Raw genomic sequence first — 19,886 nt, 5'->3', positions numbered from 1 at the left:
CTTGCTCAGCTGCCAAGCATATAAAGTTCAGGCTATTTGCCTAAGGGTAGTATCACAGTGAGCTGAACTCCCTTATATCAATTAGCAGTCAATAAAATGCTTCAAAGACACGCCACAGACTAATCTGATGAATCAATCCTTCAACCAAAGTTCTCTCTTCTCTGGTATGTCAAGTTGACACCGAGATTATCCATCACAGCTCCACAAGGAGAGCAACAGAACCAAAATATCTGGGCACAAGGCACTGATACTCCAACCAAGGACCAAGGTCCATTCATGGATATAACCTAGAACCCCTGCTCAGATGTAGTCCATGGCAGTTCAGTATTCAAGTGGGTTCCCTAGTAAGGGGAACAAGGACTGTCTCTGACATGAACTCAGTGGCTGACTCTTTGACCACCCTGCCCCCACCCCCAAGGGAGGCACAGCTTTGCCAGGCCACAGAGGAGGACATTGCAGCCAGTCCTGATGAGACCTATAAGCTAGGGTCAGATGGAAGGGGAGGAGGACCTCCCTATCAGTGGACTTGGAGAGGGGCATGGGAAGAGATGAAGGAGGGAGGGTGTGATTGGGAGGGAATGAGGGAAGGGGCTACAGCTGGGATACAAAGTGAATAAAATGTACTTAATGTAAAAAATAAAATTTAATTAAAAAAAGATTATCCATCACACGGAGGCTACTGGGGAGGTTGGCCTTTTATTTCACAAGACATACTCAAATTACTTGCCATAAATAATGGATGTTGAGTGAAGGATGAGTTTACACTGAAGAATGTAGGGAATGTAATTTTTCTCTGTGTCCTCTGTTCTCTGTTCACTGTGTTCACTGTTATATGTTTTTGATGTTTGCTGTATGTGTTACAGAGGGAGCGTCTCCAGACAAACAAAGCAGAAAGATATGTTCATCAAAGTGACACGGTTTTAAGGAACTCCAAGAACTGGAATCTGATCAAGGAGCAAGATAAGAAAAATATCACTTAGATTTACGATGATCTAGGATCACTCTGGATACAGCAAATTTTAAGCAAACAACAATATAGTAAAAGTTTGTGTTAAGTTAGAAAGTTCCAGGGGTGTGAATCCTGAGAGGCTACCCATGCCTCAGGAGATGACTCCGCACCCATGCACATACAGGGAACAATAAAAAACAAAAGCAAGAGCACATGAGATTGAAGGAGGAAGTATGAGAGGAAGAAACTGGAGATGATATAATGGGGCATAGTTTGGAACCATACATACTAAATAAAATATTTAATAAACTATTGTATATAAGAAGATGTATTTTTACTAACAATTTCAAATGTTTCAGTCCATGGTTTAATGGTCTGGTTTTTGTCCTGTGATAGGGCAGGACATCAAAGTGGACAGGATATTGTGGGTCTAAGTTGCTAATTTCTGGGGCCATAAATCAAAAAGAGAAAAGCACCAGGTTCCTTGAATCTTCTCAAAGACATCACTGACCTAACTTCTAACAAAAAACCATCTCCCAGGGTCATTTTGATTTGCATTTCCCTGATGACTGAGGATGTTGAGCATTTCTTTAAGTGTTTCTCTGGCATTCTATATTCCTCTACAGAGAATTCTCTCCTTAGCTCTGTACTCCATTTTTAAAATTGGATTACTTGATTTGTTGCTCTTTAACTTCTTGAGTTCTTTATATATTCTGGATATTAGCTCTCTGTCAGATATAGGGTTGGTTAAGATTCTTTCCCAATCTGTAGGCAGTCGTTTTGTTTTGGTGACAGTGTCCTTTGCTTTACAGAAACTTTTCAGTTTTCACCTTACATCCATAAGACTGGCTAAGATAAAAAACTCAAGTGACAACACATGCTGGAGAGGATGTGGAGAAAGAGGAACCCTCCTCCACTACTGGTGGAGGGTTCAACCACTTGTACAACCACTTTGGAAATCAATCTGGTGCTTTCTCAGACAATTAGGAATAGCACTACCTCAAGATCCAGCTATACCACTCCTAGACATATATCCAAAAGATCCTCAAGTATACAACAAGGACATTTGCTCAACCATTTTCATAGCAGCTTTATTTGTAACAGCCAGAAGCTGGAAACAACTCAGATGCTCCTCAACTGAGGAATGGATTCAGAAATTGTGGTACAGTTACACAATGGAGTACTACTCTGCAATAAAAAACAAGGAAATCATGAAATTTGCAGGCTAATGGTAGGAACTGGAAAAGATCATCCTAAGTGAGGTATTCCAGAAGCAGAAAGCCACACATGGTATATACTCACTTATAAGTGAATATTAGACATATAATATAGGATAAGCCTACTAAACTCTATACACCTGAAGAAACCAATCAAGAAGGAGGACTCTGGCTAAGATGCTTAATACTCATTCAGAAAGGCAAAGAGGATGGACATCAGAAGAGGGAGAAAATGGAACAGGACAGGGGCCTACTACAGAGGGCTTCTGAAAGACTCTACCCTGCAGGGTATCAAAGCAGATGCTGAGACTCATAACCAAACTTCGGGTAGAACACAGGGAATCTTATGAAAGAAGTGGGAAATAGTAAGACCTGCAGGGGACAGGATCTTCACAATGAGAGCAACAGAACCAAAAAAAAAAATCTTTGGGTTTTCTAGTAAGGGGAATAGGGACTGTCTGTGACATAAACTGATTGGCCTCCTCTTTGATCACCTCCCCCCAAAGAAGGGAGCAGCCTTACCAGTTAACAGAAAAAGACAATGCGGCTACTCCTGATGAGACCTGATAGATCAGACCTGATAGGATCAGAAGGAAGGGGAGGAAGACCTCCCCTATCAGTGGACTGGGGGAGGAGCATGGAAGGAGAAGAGGGAAGGAAGGTGGGACTAGGAAGGGAGGTGGGAGGGAGCTACAGGTGGGATACAAAGTGAGTAAACTCTAATTAATAAAAATATAAATAAAAAGAAAAAAATCTCTCAAGTTTTTACTACTTCACAATAGCACCACCTGCTGGCAAATACTTTGTGGATATCTCTGATCTAAATCATAACATTCTGCCCTGAGCATAATTGTTTTTGTTTGTCTCCTGGACATTGCTGAGACTTGTCTCAGATATCTTGCTGTTGCCCAGAATCAGGGTGATTTTGTGGCTAGGCAGAGAATCTGGGGGCAAGTTTCATGTGAGCTACAGAAAAAAAAATGTATTCTGCTCATTGTCCACAGTCCCCATGGATTTCACTGTCAGCACTTCTTAAAAGTCTAAAAGTGCAAATGTTCCTAAGCATATGATACTAGAGGCCCATCAATGTGGATGGGGAGCATGTTGTTGCTGAGTAGGGCTGACAGGGTCCTCCTCTCCTTCCTTCTGATCCTAGTCTATCAGATCTCATCAGGAGTGGCTGCATTGTCTTCCTCTGTGGCCTGGTAAAGCTGCTCCCCCTTCAGGGAGAGGTGATCAGAGAGCAGGCCAATCAGTTCATGTCAGAGACAGTCATTGTTTTCATTACTATGGAACCTACTTGGACACTGAACTGCCATGGTCTACATCTGTGCAGAGGTTCTAGGTTATCTCCATGAATGGTCCTTGGTTGGAGTATCAGTCTCAGAAAAGACCCCTGTGCCCAGATTTTTTTGGTTCTGTTGCTCTCCTTGTGGAGCTCCTGTCCTCTCCAGGTTTTACTATCTTCCCCTTCTTTCATAAGATTCCCTGAACTTCGCTCAAAGTTGGGCTATAAGTCTCAGCATCTGTTCTGACACTCTGCAGGGCCTTTCAGAGGCCTTCTGTGGTAGGCTCCTGTCCTGTTCCCTGTTTTCTCTCTCTTCTGATGTCCATCCTCTTTGCCTTTCTGAATGAGGATTGAGCATCTTAGCCAGCATCCTCCTTCTTGATTAGTTTGTTTAGGTATACAGATTTTAGTATGTTTATCCTATATTATATATCTAATATCCACTTATGAGTGAGTATATACCCTGTGTGTCTTTCTGCTTCTGGAATACCTCACTTAGGATGATTTTTTTCCAGTTCCCACCATTTGCCTGCAAATTTCATGATTTCCCTGTTTTTTATTGCTGAGTAATATTGCATTGTGTAACTGTACCACAATTTCTGAATCCATTCCTCAGTTGAGGAGCATCTGAGTTGTTTCCAGCTTCTGGCTATTACACATAAAGCTGCTACAAACATGGTTGAGCAAATGTCCTTGTTGTATACTTGAGGATCTTTTGGATATATGTCTAGGAGTGGTATAGCTGGATCTTGAGGAATGCTATTTCTATTTGTCTGAGGAAGCGCCAGATTGAGTTACAAAGTGGTTGTAGAAGTGGTTGAACCCCCCACCAGCAGTGGAGGAGGGTTCCCCTTTCTCCACATCCTCTCCAGCAAGTGTTGTCACTTGAGTTTTTTATCTTGGCCATTCTGATGGGTATAAGGTGAAATCTCAGGGTCATTTTGATTTGCATTTCCCTGATGAGTAAGGATGTTGAGCATTTCTTTGTTTTTCAGCCATTCGATATTCCTCCATTGAGAATTCTCTGTTTAGCTCTGTACCCCATTTTTTTTTTGTAGTTGGAAATATTTTTATTTATTTATTTTTTTAATTTTTTTATTAATTACAGTTTATTCATTTTGTATCTCCCCATAAGCCCCTCTCTCCTCCCCTCCCGATCCCACCCTCCCTCCCCTTTCTGCATGCATGCCACTCCCCAAGTCCACTGATAGGGGAGGTTCTCCTCTCCTTTCTGATCTTAGTCTTTCAGTTCTCATCAAAAGTGGCTGCATTGTCCTCTACTGTGGCCTGGTAAGGCTGCTCCCCCCTCAGGGGGAGGTGATCAAAGAGCAGACCAATTAGATTATGTCAGAGGCAGTCCCTCTTCTCATTACTATGTAACTCACTTAGACACTGAACTGCCATGGGCTACATCTGTGCAGGGGTTCTAGGTTATCTCCATGAATAATCCGTGGTTGGAGTATGAGTCTCTGGGAAGTTCCCTGTGTTCAAATTTTCTTGTTCTGTTGCTCTCCTTGTGGAGACCCTGTCCTCTCCAGCTCTTACTATTTCCCACTTCTTATATAAAATTCCATGCACTCTGCCCAACAGTTGGCCCTAAGTCTCAGCATCTGCTTTGATAGTCTGCAGGGCAGAGGCTTTCAGAGGCCCTCTGTGGTAGGTTCCTAGTTTGCTGTTTTCTTCTTCTGGCTTTCAGAGGCCCTCTGTAGAAGGTTTCTAGGTTGTTTCCTGTTTTCTTCTTCTGATGTCCATCCTCTTTGCCTTTCAGGATGGAGATTGAGCATTTTAGTTAGGGTCCTCTCTCTTCCTTAGTTTCTTTAGATGCACAGATTTTAGTGGGTTTGTCCTATGTTGTATGTCTATATGAGTGAATATATACCATGTGTGTCTTTTTGCTTTTGGGACAACTCACTCAGGATGATCCTTTCCAGGTCCCACCATTTACCTGCAAATTTCATGATTTCCTTATTTTTCATTGCTGAGTAATATTCCATTGTATAGATGTACCACAATTTCTGCATCCATTCTTCAGTTGAGGGGCATCTGGGTTGTTTCCAGCTTCTGGTTATTACAAATAAAGCTGCTACAAACATGGTTGAGCAAATGTCCTTTTTGTGTACTTGAGCCTCTTTTGGATATATGCCCAGGAGTGGTATGGCTGGATCTTGGGGAAGCGCTATTCCTAGTTGTCTGAGAAAGTGCCAGATTGATTTCCAGAGTGGTTGTACAAGTTTACATTCCCATGAGCAGTGGAGAAGGGTTCCCCTTTCTCCACAACCTCTCCAGCATGTGTTGTCACTTGAGTTTTTGATTTTGGCCATTCTCATGGGTGTAAGGTGAAATCTCAGGGTTATTTTGATTTGCATTTCCCTAATGGCTAATGAGGTTGAGCATTTCTTTAAATGCTTCTCTGCCATTCGATATTCCTCTACAGAGAATTCTCTGTTTAGCTCTGTTCCCCATTTTTTAAGTGGATTACTTGATTTGCTGCTTTTCAGCTTCTTTAGTTCTTTATATATACTGGATATGAGTCCTCTGTCAGATAAAGGGTTGGTGAAGATTCTTTCCTAATCTGTAGGCAGTCGCTTTGTTTTGATGACAGTATCCTTTGCTTTACAAAAGCTTTTCAGTTTCAGGAGGTCCCATTTATTGATTGTTGCTCTTAGAGCCTGTGCTGTTGGTGTTCTGTTCAGGAAGTTGTCTCCTGTGCCAATGAGTTCTAGGCTGTTCCTCACTTTTTCTTCTAACAGATTTAGAGTATCTGGTTTTATGTTGAGGTCTTTGATCCACTTGGACTTCAGTATTGTGCAGGGTGATAAATATGGATCTATTTTCATTTTTCTGCATGTAGACATCCAGTTGGACCAGCACCATTTGTTGAAGATGCTGTCTTTTTTCCATTGAATGGTTTTGGCTTCTTTGTCAAAAATCGAGTATTCATAGGTGTGTGGGTTTATTTCTGGGTCTTCTATTCGGTTCCATTGATCCACCATTCTGTTTCTATGCCAGTACCATGCAGTTTTTATAACTGTTGTTCTATAGTACAGCTTGAGATCAGGGATGGAGATACCTCCAGAAGATCTTTTATTGTAGAGGATTGTTTTAGCAATCCTGGGATTCTTGTTATTCCATATGAAGTTGAGAATTTTTCTTTCCAGGTCTGTAAAGAATTGTGTTGGTAATTTGATGGGAATTGCATTAAATCTGTAGATTGCTTTTGGTAAGATGGCCATTTTTACTATGTTGATCCTGCCAAGCCATGAGCATGGGAGATCTTTACATCTTCTGATATCTTCTTCTAATTATTTCTTCAGAGACTTGAAATTTTTTTCATACAAGTCTTTGACTTGCTTGGTTAGGGTTACACCAAGGTACGTTATGTCATTTGTGGCTATTGTGAAGGGTGTTGTTTCCCTAATTTCTTTCTCAGCCCTTTTGTCTTTTGTATACAGGAGTGCTACTGATTTTTTTGAGTTAATTTTGTATCTGGCCACTTTGCTTAAGGTGTTTATCAGCTGTAGTAGTTCCCTGGTAGAGTTTTTGGGGTCACTCATGTATACTATCATATCATCTGCAAATAGTGATAATTTGACTTCTTCCTTTCCCATCTGTATCCCCTTGATCTCCTTCACCTGTCTTATTGCTGTAGCAAGGACTTCCAGCACTATGTTGAAGAGATATGGAGAGAGTGGGCAGCCTTGTCTTCTCCTTGATTTCAGTGGGATTGCTTTAAGTTTCTCTCTGTTCAGTTTGATGTTGGCTATAAACTTGCTGTATATTCCCTTTACTATGTTTAGATATGTGCCTTGTATCCCTGATCTCTCCAAGACTTTAAACATGTATGGATGTTGGATTTTGTCAAATGCTTTTTCAGCATCTAGGGAGATTATCATGTGTTTTTTTCTTTCAGTTTGTTAATATGGTGGATCACATTGATGGATTTCTGTATATTGAACCACCCCTGCATACCTGGGATGAAGCCTACTTGGTCATAGTGGATAATATCTTTGATGTGTTCTTGGATTCAGTTTGCAAGTATTTTGTTTAGTATTTTTGCATCAATGTTCATAAGGGAGATTGGCCTGAAATTCTCTTTCTTAGTTGAGTCTTTGTGAGGTTTAGGTACCAAGGTGACTGAGGCTTCATAAAATGAGTTTGGTAATGTTCCTTCTGTTTCTATTTTGTGGAATAGTTTGAAGAGAATTGGAGTTAGCTCTTCTTTGAAGGTCTGGTAGAATTCTGCGCTGAAGTCATCTGGTCCTTGGCTTTTTTTGGATGGGAGACTTTTGATGTCCACTTCTATTTCTTTGCGAAATACAGGACTATAGTTAATTTACCTGGTCCTGATTCAGCTTTGGTAAGGCAAAGCGATCAAGAAAATTGTCCATTTCATTTAAATTTTCAAACTTTGTGGCATATAGACTTTTGAAGTAAATCCTAGTGATTGTTTGGATTTCCTCAGTGTCTGTAGTTATGTCCCTCTTTTCATTTCTGATTTTGTTGATTTGGGCGGTGTCTCTCTGCCTTTTAGTTAGCTTGGCTAAGGCTTTGTCTATCTTGTTGATTTTTCAAAGAACCAGCTCTTGGTTTCATTGATTCTTTGAATTGTTTTATTTGTTTCAAATTGATTGATTTCAGCCCTGAGTTTGATTATTTCCAGCTGTCTACTCCTTTTTGGTGTGTCTGCGTCTTCTTTTTCTAGGGTTTTTAAGTGAGCCATTAAGGTGCTTGAATGAGCTGTCTCGAATTTCTTCTTGAAGGCACTTAGTGCTATGAACTTTCCTCTTAGCACTGCTTTCATTGTGTCCCACAAGTTTGGGTATGTTTTGTCTTCATTTTCATTGAGTTCTAGGAACACTTTAATTTCTTTCTTTATTTCTTCCCTGACCCAGCTGTCATTTAGTAACAAGTTGTTCAGTTTCCATGTGTGTGTAGGCTTTTTGCTATTTCTGTTATTGTTGAGGTCCAGCTTTCTTCCTTGGTGATCAGACAAGATACAAGGGATTATTTCAATCTTCTTGTATCTGTTGAGGCTTGCTTTGTGACCAACTATATGGTCTATTTTAGAGAAGGTTCCATGAGTTGCTGAGAAGAAGGTAAATTCTTTTGTGTTTGGGTGTAAAGTTCTGTAAATGTCTGTTAGGTCCATTTGATTCATGACCTCTATTAGAGACATTGTTTCTTTGTTTAATTTCTGTCTTGTTGACCTGTCCTTTGTTGAGAGTGGGGTGTTGAAGTCTCCCACTATTAATGTGTGGGGATCTATATGTGGTTTAAATTTTATCAATGTTTCTTTTACAAATGTGGGTGCCCTTGTATTTGGGGCATAGATGTTCAGGATTGTGATGTTTTCCTTGTGGAATTTTCTTTTGATGAGTATGAAATGTCCTTCTCCATCTCTTTTTATTAATTTTGGTTGAAAGTCTATTTTATCAGATATTAGAATGGCTACTCCTGCTTGATTCCTAGGTCCATTTGCTTGGAAAGTCATCTTCCAACCCTTTACCCTCAGGTAATATCTATCTTTGTGCCTTCGGTGTGTTTCTTGTATGCAACAGATTGCTGGGTTTAGTTTACGTATCCATTCTGTTAATCTGTTTTTACTGGAGAGTTGAGTCCATTGATATTGAGAGAGATTAATGACCAGTGGCTTTTAGATCCTTTGATTTTGATTTGGTTGTGGTCATAGGGTTGTGTGCTTGGTTGCTTTTGGTTTTACTGTAGTAAGGTTAATTATTTCCTGTGTTTTCTTGAAAGAAGCTAATTTTCTTGGGTTGTATTTTCCCTTCTAGTGTCTTCTGTAATGCTGGATTTGTGTGTAGGCATTGTTGAAATTTGTTTTTGTCATTGAATATCTTGTTTTCTCCGTGTATGAGGACTGAGAGTTTTGCTGGGTATAGTAGCCTGGGCTGACATCTGTGTTCTCTTAGGCTCTGCATGATATCCATCCTGGCCTTTCTGGCTTTCATAGTCTCTGTTGAAAAGTCAGTTTTGATTCTAATGGGTTTGCCATTATATGTTACTTGGCCTTTTTCCCTTGCAGCTTTTAGTATTTTTTTCTTTGTTCTGTATACTTACTGTTTTGATTATTATGTGGCGGGAGGATTTTCTTTTCTGGTCAAATTTGTTGGGTGTTCTGTAGGCCTCATGTATTCTTATTGTCCTCTCCTTTAAGTTGGGGAAATTTTCTTTTATGATTTTGTTGAAAATATTTTCTGGGCCTTGGAAAAGGGAGTCTTCTTTTTCCTCTATACCTATTATTCTTAGGTTTTGTCTTTTCATATTGTCTTGGATTTCTTGGACGGTCTGCATCAAGAATTTTTTTGGATTTAACATTTTTTTGACAGATACATCGATTTCTTCCATTGTATCTTCCACACCTGAGATTCTTTCTTCCATCTCTTTTAGTCTATTGGTTATCCTAACCTCTGTATTTCCTGTTTTCTTCCCTAAGTTCTTTCTCTCTGCAATTTCCTCCATTTGTGTTTTCTTTAATTTTTCCAATTCTATCTTCAGATCTTGAGCCATTTTTTTGATTTACTTCACCTGTTTGACTGTATTTTCCTGTTTTTCCATCACTTCTTTCAGCTGTTTGTTTGAACCAACCTCTTTTTTAATATTTCATTCAGTGCTTTAAGCATTTCCTTTCTAAAGGCCACAAACTGTTTGGCTGCAACTTCCTCTGTTTATTTACAGATGGCAATATTCTGTTTGAGTTTATCTTCCTCTATGTCTTTATCTATCTAATTTGTTTTCTCTGTTATCATCTTCATGAGCATAGTTGTTAGGTCATCTTTTTGGATTTCAGTTATGCTGGGGTGTCCAGGGCTACTTGCCCCTGGGTAACTGGGTTCTGGAGATGCCATATTGCTCTGTCTTTTGTTGGTTGAGCTTTTATGCTGGCCTCTACCCATTGGGCTACCTTAGGTGTTTGGAGTTATTTTCTGGTGGTTCCTGGGGATCTTGTGGTGGAGAGAATCCCCTTGGCAGAAAGTTGGTTTTTCTTGAAGGAAGTCTTCTCAGCTTTTTGGGTATAGTCCCTGGGTGGCTGGCGTTTTTTCAGGAGTTGCTGCTGCTCACCTCAGGGATAGAGACCTGAGTGGTAACTGTGGTCTTTGTTAATTGAGTGGGTTCTCCTCTCACCCAGGGAAGTCCTGAAGACAGCTGCCCTGTTTCTGGGTTTCTTGCTGTAAATTTAATGATCAGCTGCTGTGACACAGTTGGACATCTTGCGCGCAGCATCTGTTTGTGCCTGTGTGTGGAGCACAGCTGAGTGATGGCGGCTGGGCCCCGCCGGTCTGCGAGACTTTTTCCAGGGAAAGACTGGGTGATTTAAGTCAGTACAGTTTCCTTCCTTCCCTGTGGATTCTCTGGAGACAGGGACTCCCAGTCTCTTTTTTGCCCTGGGGCGCACTGCTCAGTCTCTGCCAGCTAGCTGGTGAACAGAAACTGCCTTTCTAGCCTTTGGAAGCCTGGGCGTCTGCCTAAACTGGGAAATTTTCCGGAGACCTTTTCGGGGTGGGGGTGTTGGCTGAGTGCTCTGAGATCAGACCAGCCATTTCCCTCCCTGTGGGTTTGCACCCGCCAGTGAAACTCAGTCTATGGTCCCCTGGGGCCCACAGTTCTATCTGAGGCAGCGAATCAGGTGCGCAGGCAGGAGTCCCTGGGTCCCTGGGTCAGGCAGCCTGGGTCCCTGGTTCTGGCTCTGGGCTGGCTCCTGGGGCGCCCGTGGACCCCGAGTCTTTTCCAGGGGATGTCTGGGTGACCTAAGGTCGGTCCCAATCGTTTCCTGCACCGTGGGGTTATCTCTAGACTGAAAATTCCAGTTTCTGATAATGTGGTGTGCACGGTTCAGTCTGGGACCGTGACCAGAGACACTGGTGTGTGGCTCTGGGCTGGGGCTGGCGGCCAAGCATCTGGTGGAACGGGGATCTCTTCTGAGGTTTACCCTGTTGAGTTAAAAGCTGATTGAACCTCCCACCGTGGGGTATCCTCTCACCTGGGAAACACAATCGCTTGTGTTTTATGGCCACGAGTTCTGATTGCTGGTCACTGTGTCAATCCTGCTGTGCTGCTGGTCAGACTGAGAGTCCTCCTAGTGCCACCATCTTGCCCTGCTCTTCAGCCTCCCAGTCTTTTTTTTTGCCCTGGGGTGCACAGCTCAGTATGTGCCAGATACCTGGTGCACAGAGACTGTCTGGGTCTGCGGCTGGACAGTGCTGGCAGTGCACACCCACTGGTCTGTGAGACTTTTTCCAGGGAAAGCCTGTGTGACCCAAGTCAGTATCATTTCCTTCCTTCCCTGTGGAGTTCTCTCGTGACAGGGCCTCCCAGTCTCCGGTGTTTTTGTGCCCACCATTCAGCCTGGGAAGGTGATCAGGACAGGTAGACGTGTGGCTCTGGTCTGGGGACCTAGTGCCTGCAGGACCTGGGATCTCTTCCGGGTTCTGGCTGGGTGACCTGAGAGTGGACCCGACTGATTCCCACGCCGTGGGGGTTTCCTCTCACCTGAGGAACACGATCGCTGTTGTTTTAGGGCCCAGAGTTCAGCCTCTTGGTCCCTGAATGGGAAATGTTTTCCTGTTCCTCAAGATGCAGTGTTCTCCTGGCACCGCCATCTTGTCGTCCCCCTTGAATTTTGTTTTCTTATGTTAAACACCTCTTCCTTACTGTTTCTTCCTGGTCAGTGTTGCTTATTTCTTTCCTCAAAACTTTCCAAAAGTCCCTTGGCCTGAATCACGGCTGTCTCATAACGTGTACTGGAAAGTGGAACAAGAATTTCAAGGCCAATAAATCCAAATTTAACAAAAGAGGTTTTTAATGGAGGTGCAGATCAAATATTCCTGTGATATTACTTTAGTTGTGTTCCGTGCATCACTCAATTTGCAAGTGCTTGTTTAGGTACCTACTGTTAGAAGAACCATATGTGTTTTGTACTATGCTCACCTGCCCAGCAAAGGTTCATGTGTTTGAATCCTTTGTCCTATTTAGCTTCGGAGGTGTTTTGGGAGGACGTGGAACATTTGACAGCAGAGTGACTGAAAGAATTGAGTTGTTTGATTGTATATTAAAGGAAATACCTATTCAGGGTCTGTTATGATTTCCGTTTACTTGTTCAGCCTCTAAATGACTCATCTCTGACATGCTCACGCCACCATACTGCCATCTACCATGCTTTCTTCATTGTGATGAACTGTATCTGCTGACACTCTCTACCGAAATAAGTATTTTACCCCTTAAGTAGGTTTCAACGGGTATTTTGTCATATCAATAAAACAAGTCAGTAATAAATATGCTAAATATATGATTTGTTGTGGATATTTATGATATATTGTAATGTAGTACCAACTTATATGGCACAAATTAATAAAATTGCCTGTGAGAAATCAACAAGAAGCCTTGTTTCACTATGTATATTTATTTATAAAAAAGGAAAAAGATCTTTTGAGCTTACACACTCTTGGTTATTTCTAATTATTTATTATTTGTAACTATATCCATCTTAATGTTTCATGTAAACTACACTGTTTCCAAAATTTAATTTCTCCCTTTTCTTTAGGTTTGGGAGGAAGTTCATTTTCACATGTATTTTACTGCAAAAGGCCTTCAATGAGACCTGTGCAGCGTTTGCTCTCACCTTTCTCACTACTGCTAAATTGGATTCCTCTCAGGACTGTCTGTTGATGGTGTATTAGCAAATAGTTCCTTGGTCAGTAAGTTAAAGGTTTTGAAATAGGACCTTGTTCAAATTTTGGTTTTGACCCTGGAAATCTTTCTTAAGTCAATATACCTTTTTCTCTAGAATGGACAAGCCCTAAATTCCTAGCCGTGGTGGCACTGCTGTTATCATGTGCTGGTGCTATTGGACACATAATATTGGCAGACCTGGCTTTTACATTTCCAAACTGGCACCACCTTCATCTGGCAATGACTGTACCAAAATTCTTCTTCCTTATACCTACAAGGTATGAGCTTTCTTTCCTCCTCTGTGTTATGGAATTCTGTGAAGATAATGAACATGGAATGAGTATATAAGAAACACATTTCTCCTTGGTCTATATCTGATAATGTGCACTCCTCTTTGTACATATGTGATATAATAACAAGCTGCACTGTCAGATATAGCCAAGGATACTGAATTCAGCCTAAAATTAAATTAAATGTTAAATAGTTTTATAAAACCAAACATAAGTGTAGCAAGAGATAGTAGCATATTGAAGAGAATTCACTCTTTATACAAAAGTTATGTGTAACTGTGAATTCTGTATTTTGCCTATTAACCAGACAAAATGTATAGCCTCTCATTAAATTTATGTTACAAATTGACAAATAATTTTAAAGAAAATATTTTGAAAATATTGGATATATTATACTAGTAGAAAAAGTATAATACTCAGGAGTTAAGCATCATTATGAAAAGTGTTTAATTTCCTTTGGCAGGAAAAAAAACAAAAAGAGAGTAGAAATAAATGAAACCTGAATATTCTTGGTCTTTCTGCTTTGTGTGATGGCTATTCTTGGTTGTCAACTTGAGTACCTCTATAATGAACTATAATCCATAAATGGAAGGCACACCTGTGAAATATTATTTTTGTTTGGTTTGAAGTGTGTGAATCCACTTCTAGTCCTTACCTTTGAGGTAAGAAGACACAAGCCCTTATTTGGATCTTGAAGCAGGAAGACACATCTCTAATCCGGGCCACATCTTCTGATAGACACCTATATAAGGGCATGGAAGAAGGAAGCTTTTTTCCTCTTGCCCGCTTGTCCTCACCTTGCTAGCACATCTACTTCTTCACTGTCATTGAAGACTACTTCTTTGGGATTCCAGAATATACAGAAGACTAGCCTTGTTGGACTGAACAACTACTAGATTCTTGGCACAGCTAGCTGTTCGTTGTTGAATTAGCTGGACTGCAGCCTGTAAGTCACACCCATTTCCTTGTCTCTCTCTAGAGACTGATTTTTTTCACAAGTTCTGTGGCTCTAAAAAACCCAGGTTATATATATTTTAGTACCAGAAGTGGTTCTTGAGAAACAGAAGTATAAGGATGAATCCTTTAAGTAGCTGGAATGGGTTTTTCAATTCACCAGCACCTTCAGCTACTGTAGCTTCTCCCTTTCCTGGTAGCTCAGAGAGTACTGAAAGCCCATGGTGTGAACTACATTACAAACTTAAACAGCTAAATGCATCTGATTATCCTGATTCACCAATTATGAGTGGCAATGCATTTGGTGACTTTCATATGAACATCTGACAGTTTGGGTCAAAATAAGGAAATGATGGTGCTGGTTGGTTGCTCTTAGCTTCTCTGAATAAACTGATAAAGGCTAGTAATGAGCTATATGATAAAATTAACCAACTTCAGAATATGGTGAAGGACAACAAAGAACTTAGTGATAAAATTGACAGGCTCCAGATGCACATTAAACAGTGTAAAGGTTTCCAAGAGTGCCATGTAAGAGACTCTTCTCTCCAGCAGCCACAGAGCTTGAGTTGCAGAAAATAAAACTGAAGGCCTCATTATGAGGTTGGCTGAATCACAATAAAAATTCAAGTCCTAGCCTCAGAGGGTATTGATAGTTAAAGTGAGGGCAAAGATTAGTAAAGAATGGATCCTATATGTTAGGATGGAGATGTGTGGGTGGACCATATCAAAGCTAAGAACTTTTCCTGATGACTGAGGATGTTGAGCATTTCTTTAAGTGTTTCTCCACCATTTGATATTCCTCTATTGAGACTTCTCTGTTTATTTTGTATCCTATTTTTAAACCGGATTATTTGGCTTGTTGGTGTCTGATTTCTTGAGTTCTTTATATATTCTGGATATTAGCCCTCTATCAGATGTAGGGTTGGTGAAGATCTTTCTCCAGTCTGTAGGCTGTCATTTTGTTCTCTTGACAGTGTCCTTTGCTTTACAGAAGCCTTTCAGTTTCACGAGGTACCATTTATTAATTGTAGATCTTAGAGCTTGTGCTGTTGGTGTTCTGTTCAGGTAATCGTCTCCTGTGTCAATGAGTTCGAGGCTCTTCCTCACTTTTTTTTTTTCAATAGATTTAGTGTGTCTGGTTTTATGTTGAGAACTTTGATTCACTTGGACTTTAATTTCATGCAGGGTGACAGATATGGGTCTGTTTGCATTTTTCTACATGTAGACATCCAGTTAGATCAGCACCAGTTTTTGAAGATGCTATCTTTTTTTCCATTGTATAGTTTTGGCATCTTTGTTAAAAATCAGGTGTCCGTAGGTGTGTGCGTTTATTTCTGGGGCTTTGATTCAATTCCATTGATCTACCATTCTGTTTCTATGCCAGTAACATGCTGTTCTTATTACTGTTGCTCTACAGTACAACTTAGATCAGAGATGGAGATACCTCCAGAAATTCTTTTATTGTACAGAATGGTTTTAGTTATTCTGGAGTTTTTGTTTTTCCATATGAAGTTGAGAATTGTTCTTTCGAGATCTGTAAATAATTGTGTTAGTATTTTGATGGGAATTACATTGAACCTGTAGATTGCTTTTGGCAGGATGGCCATTTTCACTATGTTAATCGTATTGGTCCATGAGCATGGGAGATCTTTCCATCTTCTAATATCTTCTTTAATTTTTTTCTGCATTGACTTGAAGTTTCAGACCCACCACTAGTTGCCTCTAGACCTGTAATGAAACTTAAGCATAAGCAGGCTCTTAAAAGAATGGTAGAAAGTGTAGCTCATGAGGAAATTCACTACAATACTAAGGAGCTTAATGAGTTTGCTTATTCACTCAAGAAGTCTGGGAAATATGTGTGGGAATAGATTTTAATGGTGTAGGATAATAGTGGAAGGAACATAAAACTAGATCAGTCTGAGGTTATTGATATGGATTCTCTGAGTGAAGGTACTAGTCTTAGTATGGAAGCTTACACAGGTTTTTTAAAAAAAAGGGGTGAAAACTTTCTTTGAATTGTTAGATGAAGTATTTGTAAAACAATGGCCCACTGAAAAGAAGTTGGAAAGTTAGACAAACCCTTAGCCAAACTAAAAAGCAGAGAGAATCTATCCAAATCAGCAAAATCAGAAATGAAAAGGGTGACATAACTACAGACACTGAGGAAATTCAAACAATCATTAGGTCATACTACAAAAGCCTATATGCCACAAAATTTGAAAACCTAAATGAAATGGACAATTTTCTTGATAGATTCCATCTTCCAACATTAAGTCAAGCTCAGGTAGAAAGACTGAATAGCCCTATATCCCCCAAGGAAATTGAAGCAGTCATTCACAGTCTCCCCTCCAAAAAAAGCCCTGGGCCAGATGGCTTCAGCGCGGAATTCTACCAGACCTTCAAAGAAGTGCTAACACCAATTCTCCTCAAACTATTCAACAAAATAGAAACAGAAGGTACATTACCAAACTCATTCTATGAAGCGACAGTCACCCTGATACCTAAACCACACAAAGACCCAACCAAAAAAGAGAACTTCAGACCTATCTCTCTTATGAACATTGATGCAAAAATACTAAATAAAATACTTGCAAACCGAATCCAAGAACACATCAAAGATATCATCCACCATGACGAAGTAGGCTTCATCCCAGGCATGCAAGGGTGGTTCAACATATGGAAATCCATCAATGTAATCCACCACATAAACAAACTGAAGGAGAAAAACCACATGATCATCTCCTTAGATGCTGAAAAAGCATTTGAAAAAGTCCAACGCCCATTCATGTTTAAAGTCTTGGAGAGATCAGGGATACAAGGCACATATCTAAACATAGTAAAGGCAATATGCAGCAAGCCTATAGCCAACATCAAACTCAATGGAGAGAAACTTAAATCAATCCCACTGAAATCAGGGAGAAGACAAGGCTGCCCACTCTCTCCATATCTCTTCAACAAAGTGCTGGAAGTCCTTGCTAGAGCAATAAGACAGGTGAAGGAGATCAAGGGGATACAGATGGGAAAGGAAGAAGTCAAATTATCACTATTTGCAGATGATATGATAGTATACCTGAGTGACCCCAAGAACTCTACCAGGGAACTCCTACAGCTGATAAACACCTTAAGCAAAGTGGCCAGATACAAAATTAACTCAAAAAAATCTGAAACCCTCCCATATACCAAAGACAAAAGGGCCGAGAAAGAAATTAGGGAAACAACACCCTTCACAATAGCCACTAATAACATAAAGTACCTTGGGGTGACACTAACCAAGCAAGTGAATGACCTGTTTGAGAAAAACTTCAAGTCTCTGAAGAAAGAAATTGAAGAAGTTATCAGAAGATGGAAAGATCTCCCATGCTCATGGATTGGTAGGATTAACATTGTGAAAATGGCCATCCTGCCAAAAGCAATCTATAGATTCAGTGCAATTCCCATCAAAATACCAACACAATTCTTTACAGACTTTGAAAAAAAGATTCTCAGCTTCATATGGAGAAACAAAAAACCCAGAATCTCCAAAAGGATCCTGTACAACAACAGATCATCTGGAGGTATCTCCATCCCAGATCTCAAGCTGTACTACAGAGCAATAGTAATAAAAACTGCATGGTATTGGCATAAAAACAGAAAGGAGGATCAATGGAACAGAAGAGAAGACCCAGAAATAAACCCACACACCCATGAATACTCGATTTTTGACAAAGAAGCCAAAACCATTCAATGGAAAAAAGACAGCATCTTCAACAAATGGTGCTGGTCCAACTGGATGTCTACATGCAGAAAAATGAAAATAGATCCATATTTATCACCCTGCACAAAACTAAAGTCCAAGTGGATCAAAGAGCTCAACATAAAACCAGATACTCTAAATCTGTTAGAAGAAAAAGTGAGGAACAGCCTAGAACTCATTGGCACAGGAGACAACTTCCTGAACAGAACACCAACAGCACAGGCTCTAAGAGCAACAATCAATAAATGGGACCTCCTGAAACTGAAAAGCTTCTGTAAAGCAAAGGACACCGTCATCAAAACAAAATGACTGTCTACAGATTGGGAAAGAATCTTCACTAACCCTTTATCTGACAGAGGACTAATATCCAGTATATATAAAGAACTAAAGAAGCTAAAAAGCAGCAAACCAAGTAATCCACTTAAAAAATGGGGAACAGAGCTAAACAGAGAATTCTCGACAGAGGAATATTGAATGGCAGAGAAACACTTAAAGAAATGCTCAACCTCATTAGCCATCAGGGAAATGCAAATCAAAACGACCCTGAGATTTCACCTTACACCCATCAGAATGGCCAAGATGAAAAACTCAAGTGACAACACATGCTGGAGAGGTTGTGGAGAAAGGGGAACCCTCCTCCACTGCTGGTGGGAATGTAAACGTGTACAACCACTCTGGAAATCTATCTGGCGCTTTCTAAGACAATTAGGAATAGTGCTTCCTCAAGACCCAGCTATACCACTGCTATGTATATACCCAAACTTTGCTCAAGTACACAAAAGGGATACTTGCCCAACCATGTTTATAGCAGCTTTATTTGTAATAGCCAGAACCTGGAAACAACCCAGATGTCCGTCAACGGAGGAATGGGCACAGAAATTGTGGTATTTTTACACAATGGAATATTACTTAGCAATCAAAAAGGAGGAAATCATGAACTTTGCAGGCAAATGGTGGGATCTAGAAAAGATCATTCTGAGTGAAATATCCCAGAAGGAGAAAGAGAAACATGGTTTATACTCACTTATATAGACCTATAAGATATGATAAACATAATGAAATCCATACACCTAAAAAAGATAATCAAGAGAGTGGACATTGGGTAAGATGATCAATCCTCGTTTAGAAAGACAGATGGGATGCACATTGAATGTATGACAGGAGTCTACTGAGCGCATCTGAAAGACTCTAACTAGCAGTGTTTTCAAAGCAAAGACATATCCATTTTTCAATTGCGGTCTCTGATTCACGTGGACTTTTGTTTTGTTCAGGGTGATAAATACGAATCTATTTGCATTTTTCTACATGTATACATACAGTTAGACCACCACCATTTGTTGAAGTTGCTATGTTTTCCATTGTATGGTTTTGGCATCTTTGTAAAAAATCAGGAGTCCATAAGTGTGTGGGTTTACTTCTGGGTCTACTATTTGATTCCATTGATCCACCAGTTGGTTTCTATGCCAGTACCATGCAGTTTTTAGTATTGTTGCTCTATAGCACAGCTTGAGATTAGCAATGGAGATTCCTCCAGAAGATCTTTTACTGTAGAGGATTGTTTTAGCAATTCTGGGTTTCTTGTTATTCCATATGAAGTTGAGAATTTTTCTTGCAAGGTCTGAAAGAATTGTGTTGGTGATTTTATGGTAATTGCATTGAATCTGTAGATTGCAATTGGCGAGATGGCCATTTTTAGTATGTTGATCCTGCCAAAGCATGAGCATGGGAGATCTTTCCATCTTCTGATATCTTCTTCTAATTCTAATTC

General features: G+C 40.3%; 2 protein-coding genes across 2 annotated transcripts in view; one reads left to right on the top strand and one right to left on the bottom strand.

The window, feature by feature from the left end:
* LOC110543269 (solute carrier family 22 member 19-like) overlaps positions 1-1,262 on the top strand; it is a 34,885-nt gene extending 33,623 nt beyond the window's left edge. The window contains exon 10 of the mRNA XM_060386061.1: positions 864-1,262. Within this exon, the coding sequence (XP_060242044.1) occupies positions 864-924 (61 nt within the window). The 3' untranslated portion in view covers positions 925-1,262. The remainder of the gene's footprint in view (positions 1-863) is intronic.
* An 11,590-nt stretch (positions 1,263-12,852) lies between these two features.
* The window catches only part of LOC132654782 (solute carrier family 22 member 19-like), a 100,675-nt gene continuing 93,641 nt past the window's right edge, over positions 12,853-19,886 (bottom strand). Inside the window, exons 10-11 of the mRNA XM_060386084.1 lie at positions 14,087-14,173; positions 12,853-13,455 (exon numbers count right to left, since the gene is read on the bottom strand). The gene's annotated coding sequence lies outside the window, so the exon portion shown is untranslated. The remainder of the gene's footprint in view (positions 13,456-14,086; positions 14,174-19,886) is intronic.

Source organism: Meriones unguiculatus, chromosome 1 (assembly GCF_030254825.1).
Source record: "Meriones unguiculatus strain TT.TT164.6M chromosome 1, Bangor_MerUng_6.1, whole genome shotgun sequence".
Taxonomy (NCBI): Eukaryota; Metazoa; Chordata; class Mammalia; order Rodentia; family Muridae; genus Meriones; species Meriones unguiculatus.
This window is presented reverse-complemented; position numbering and strand designations above follow the sequence as displayed.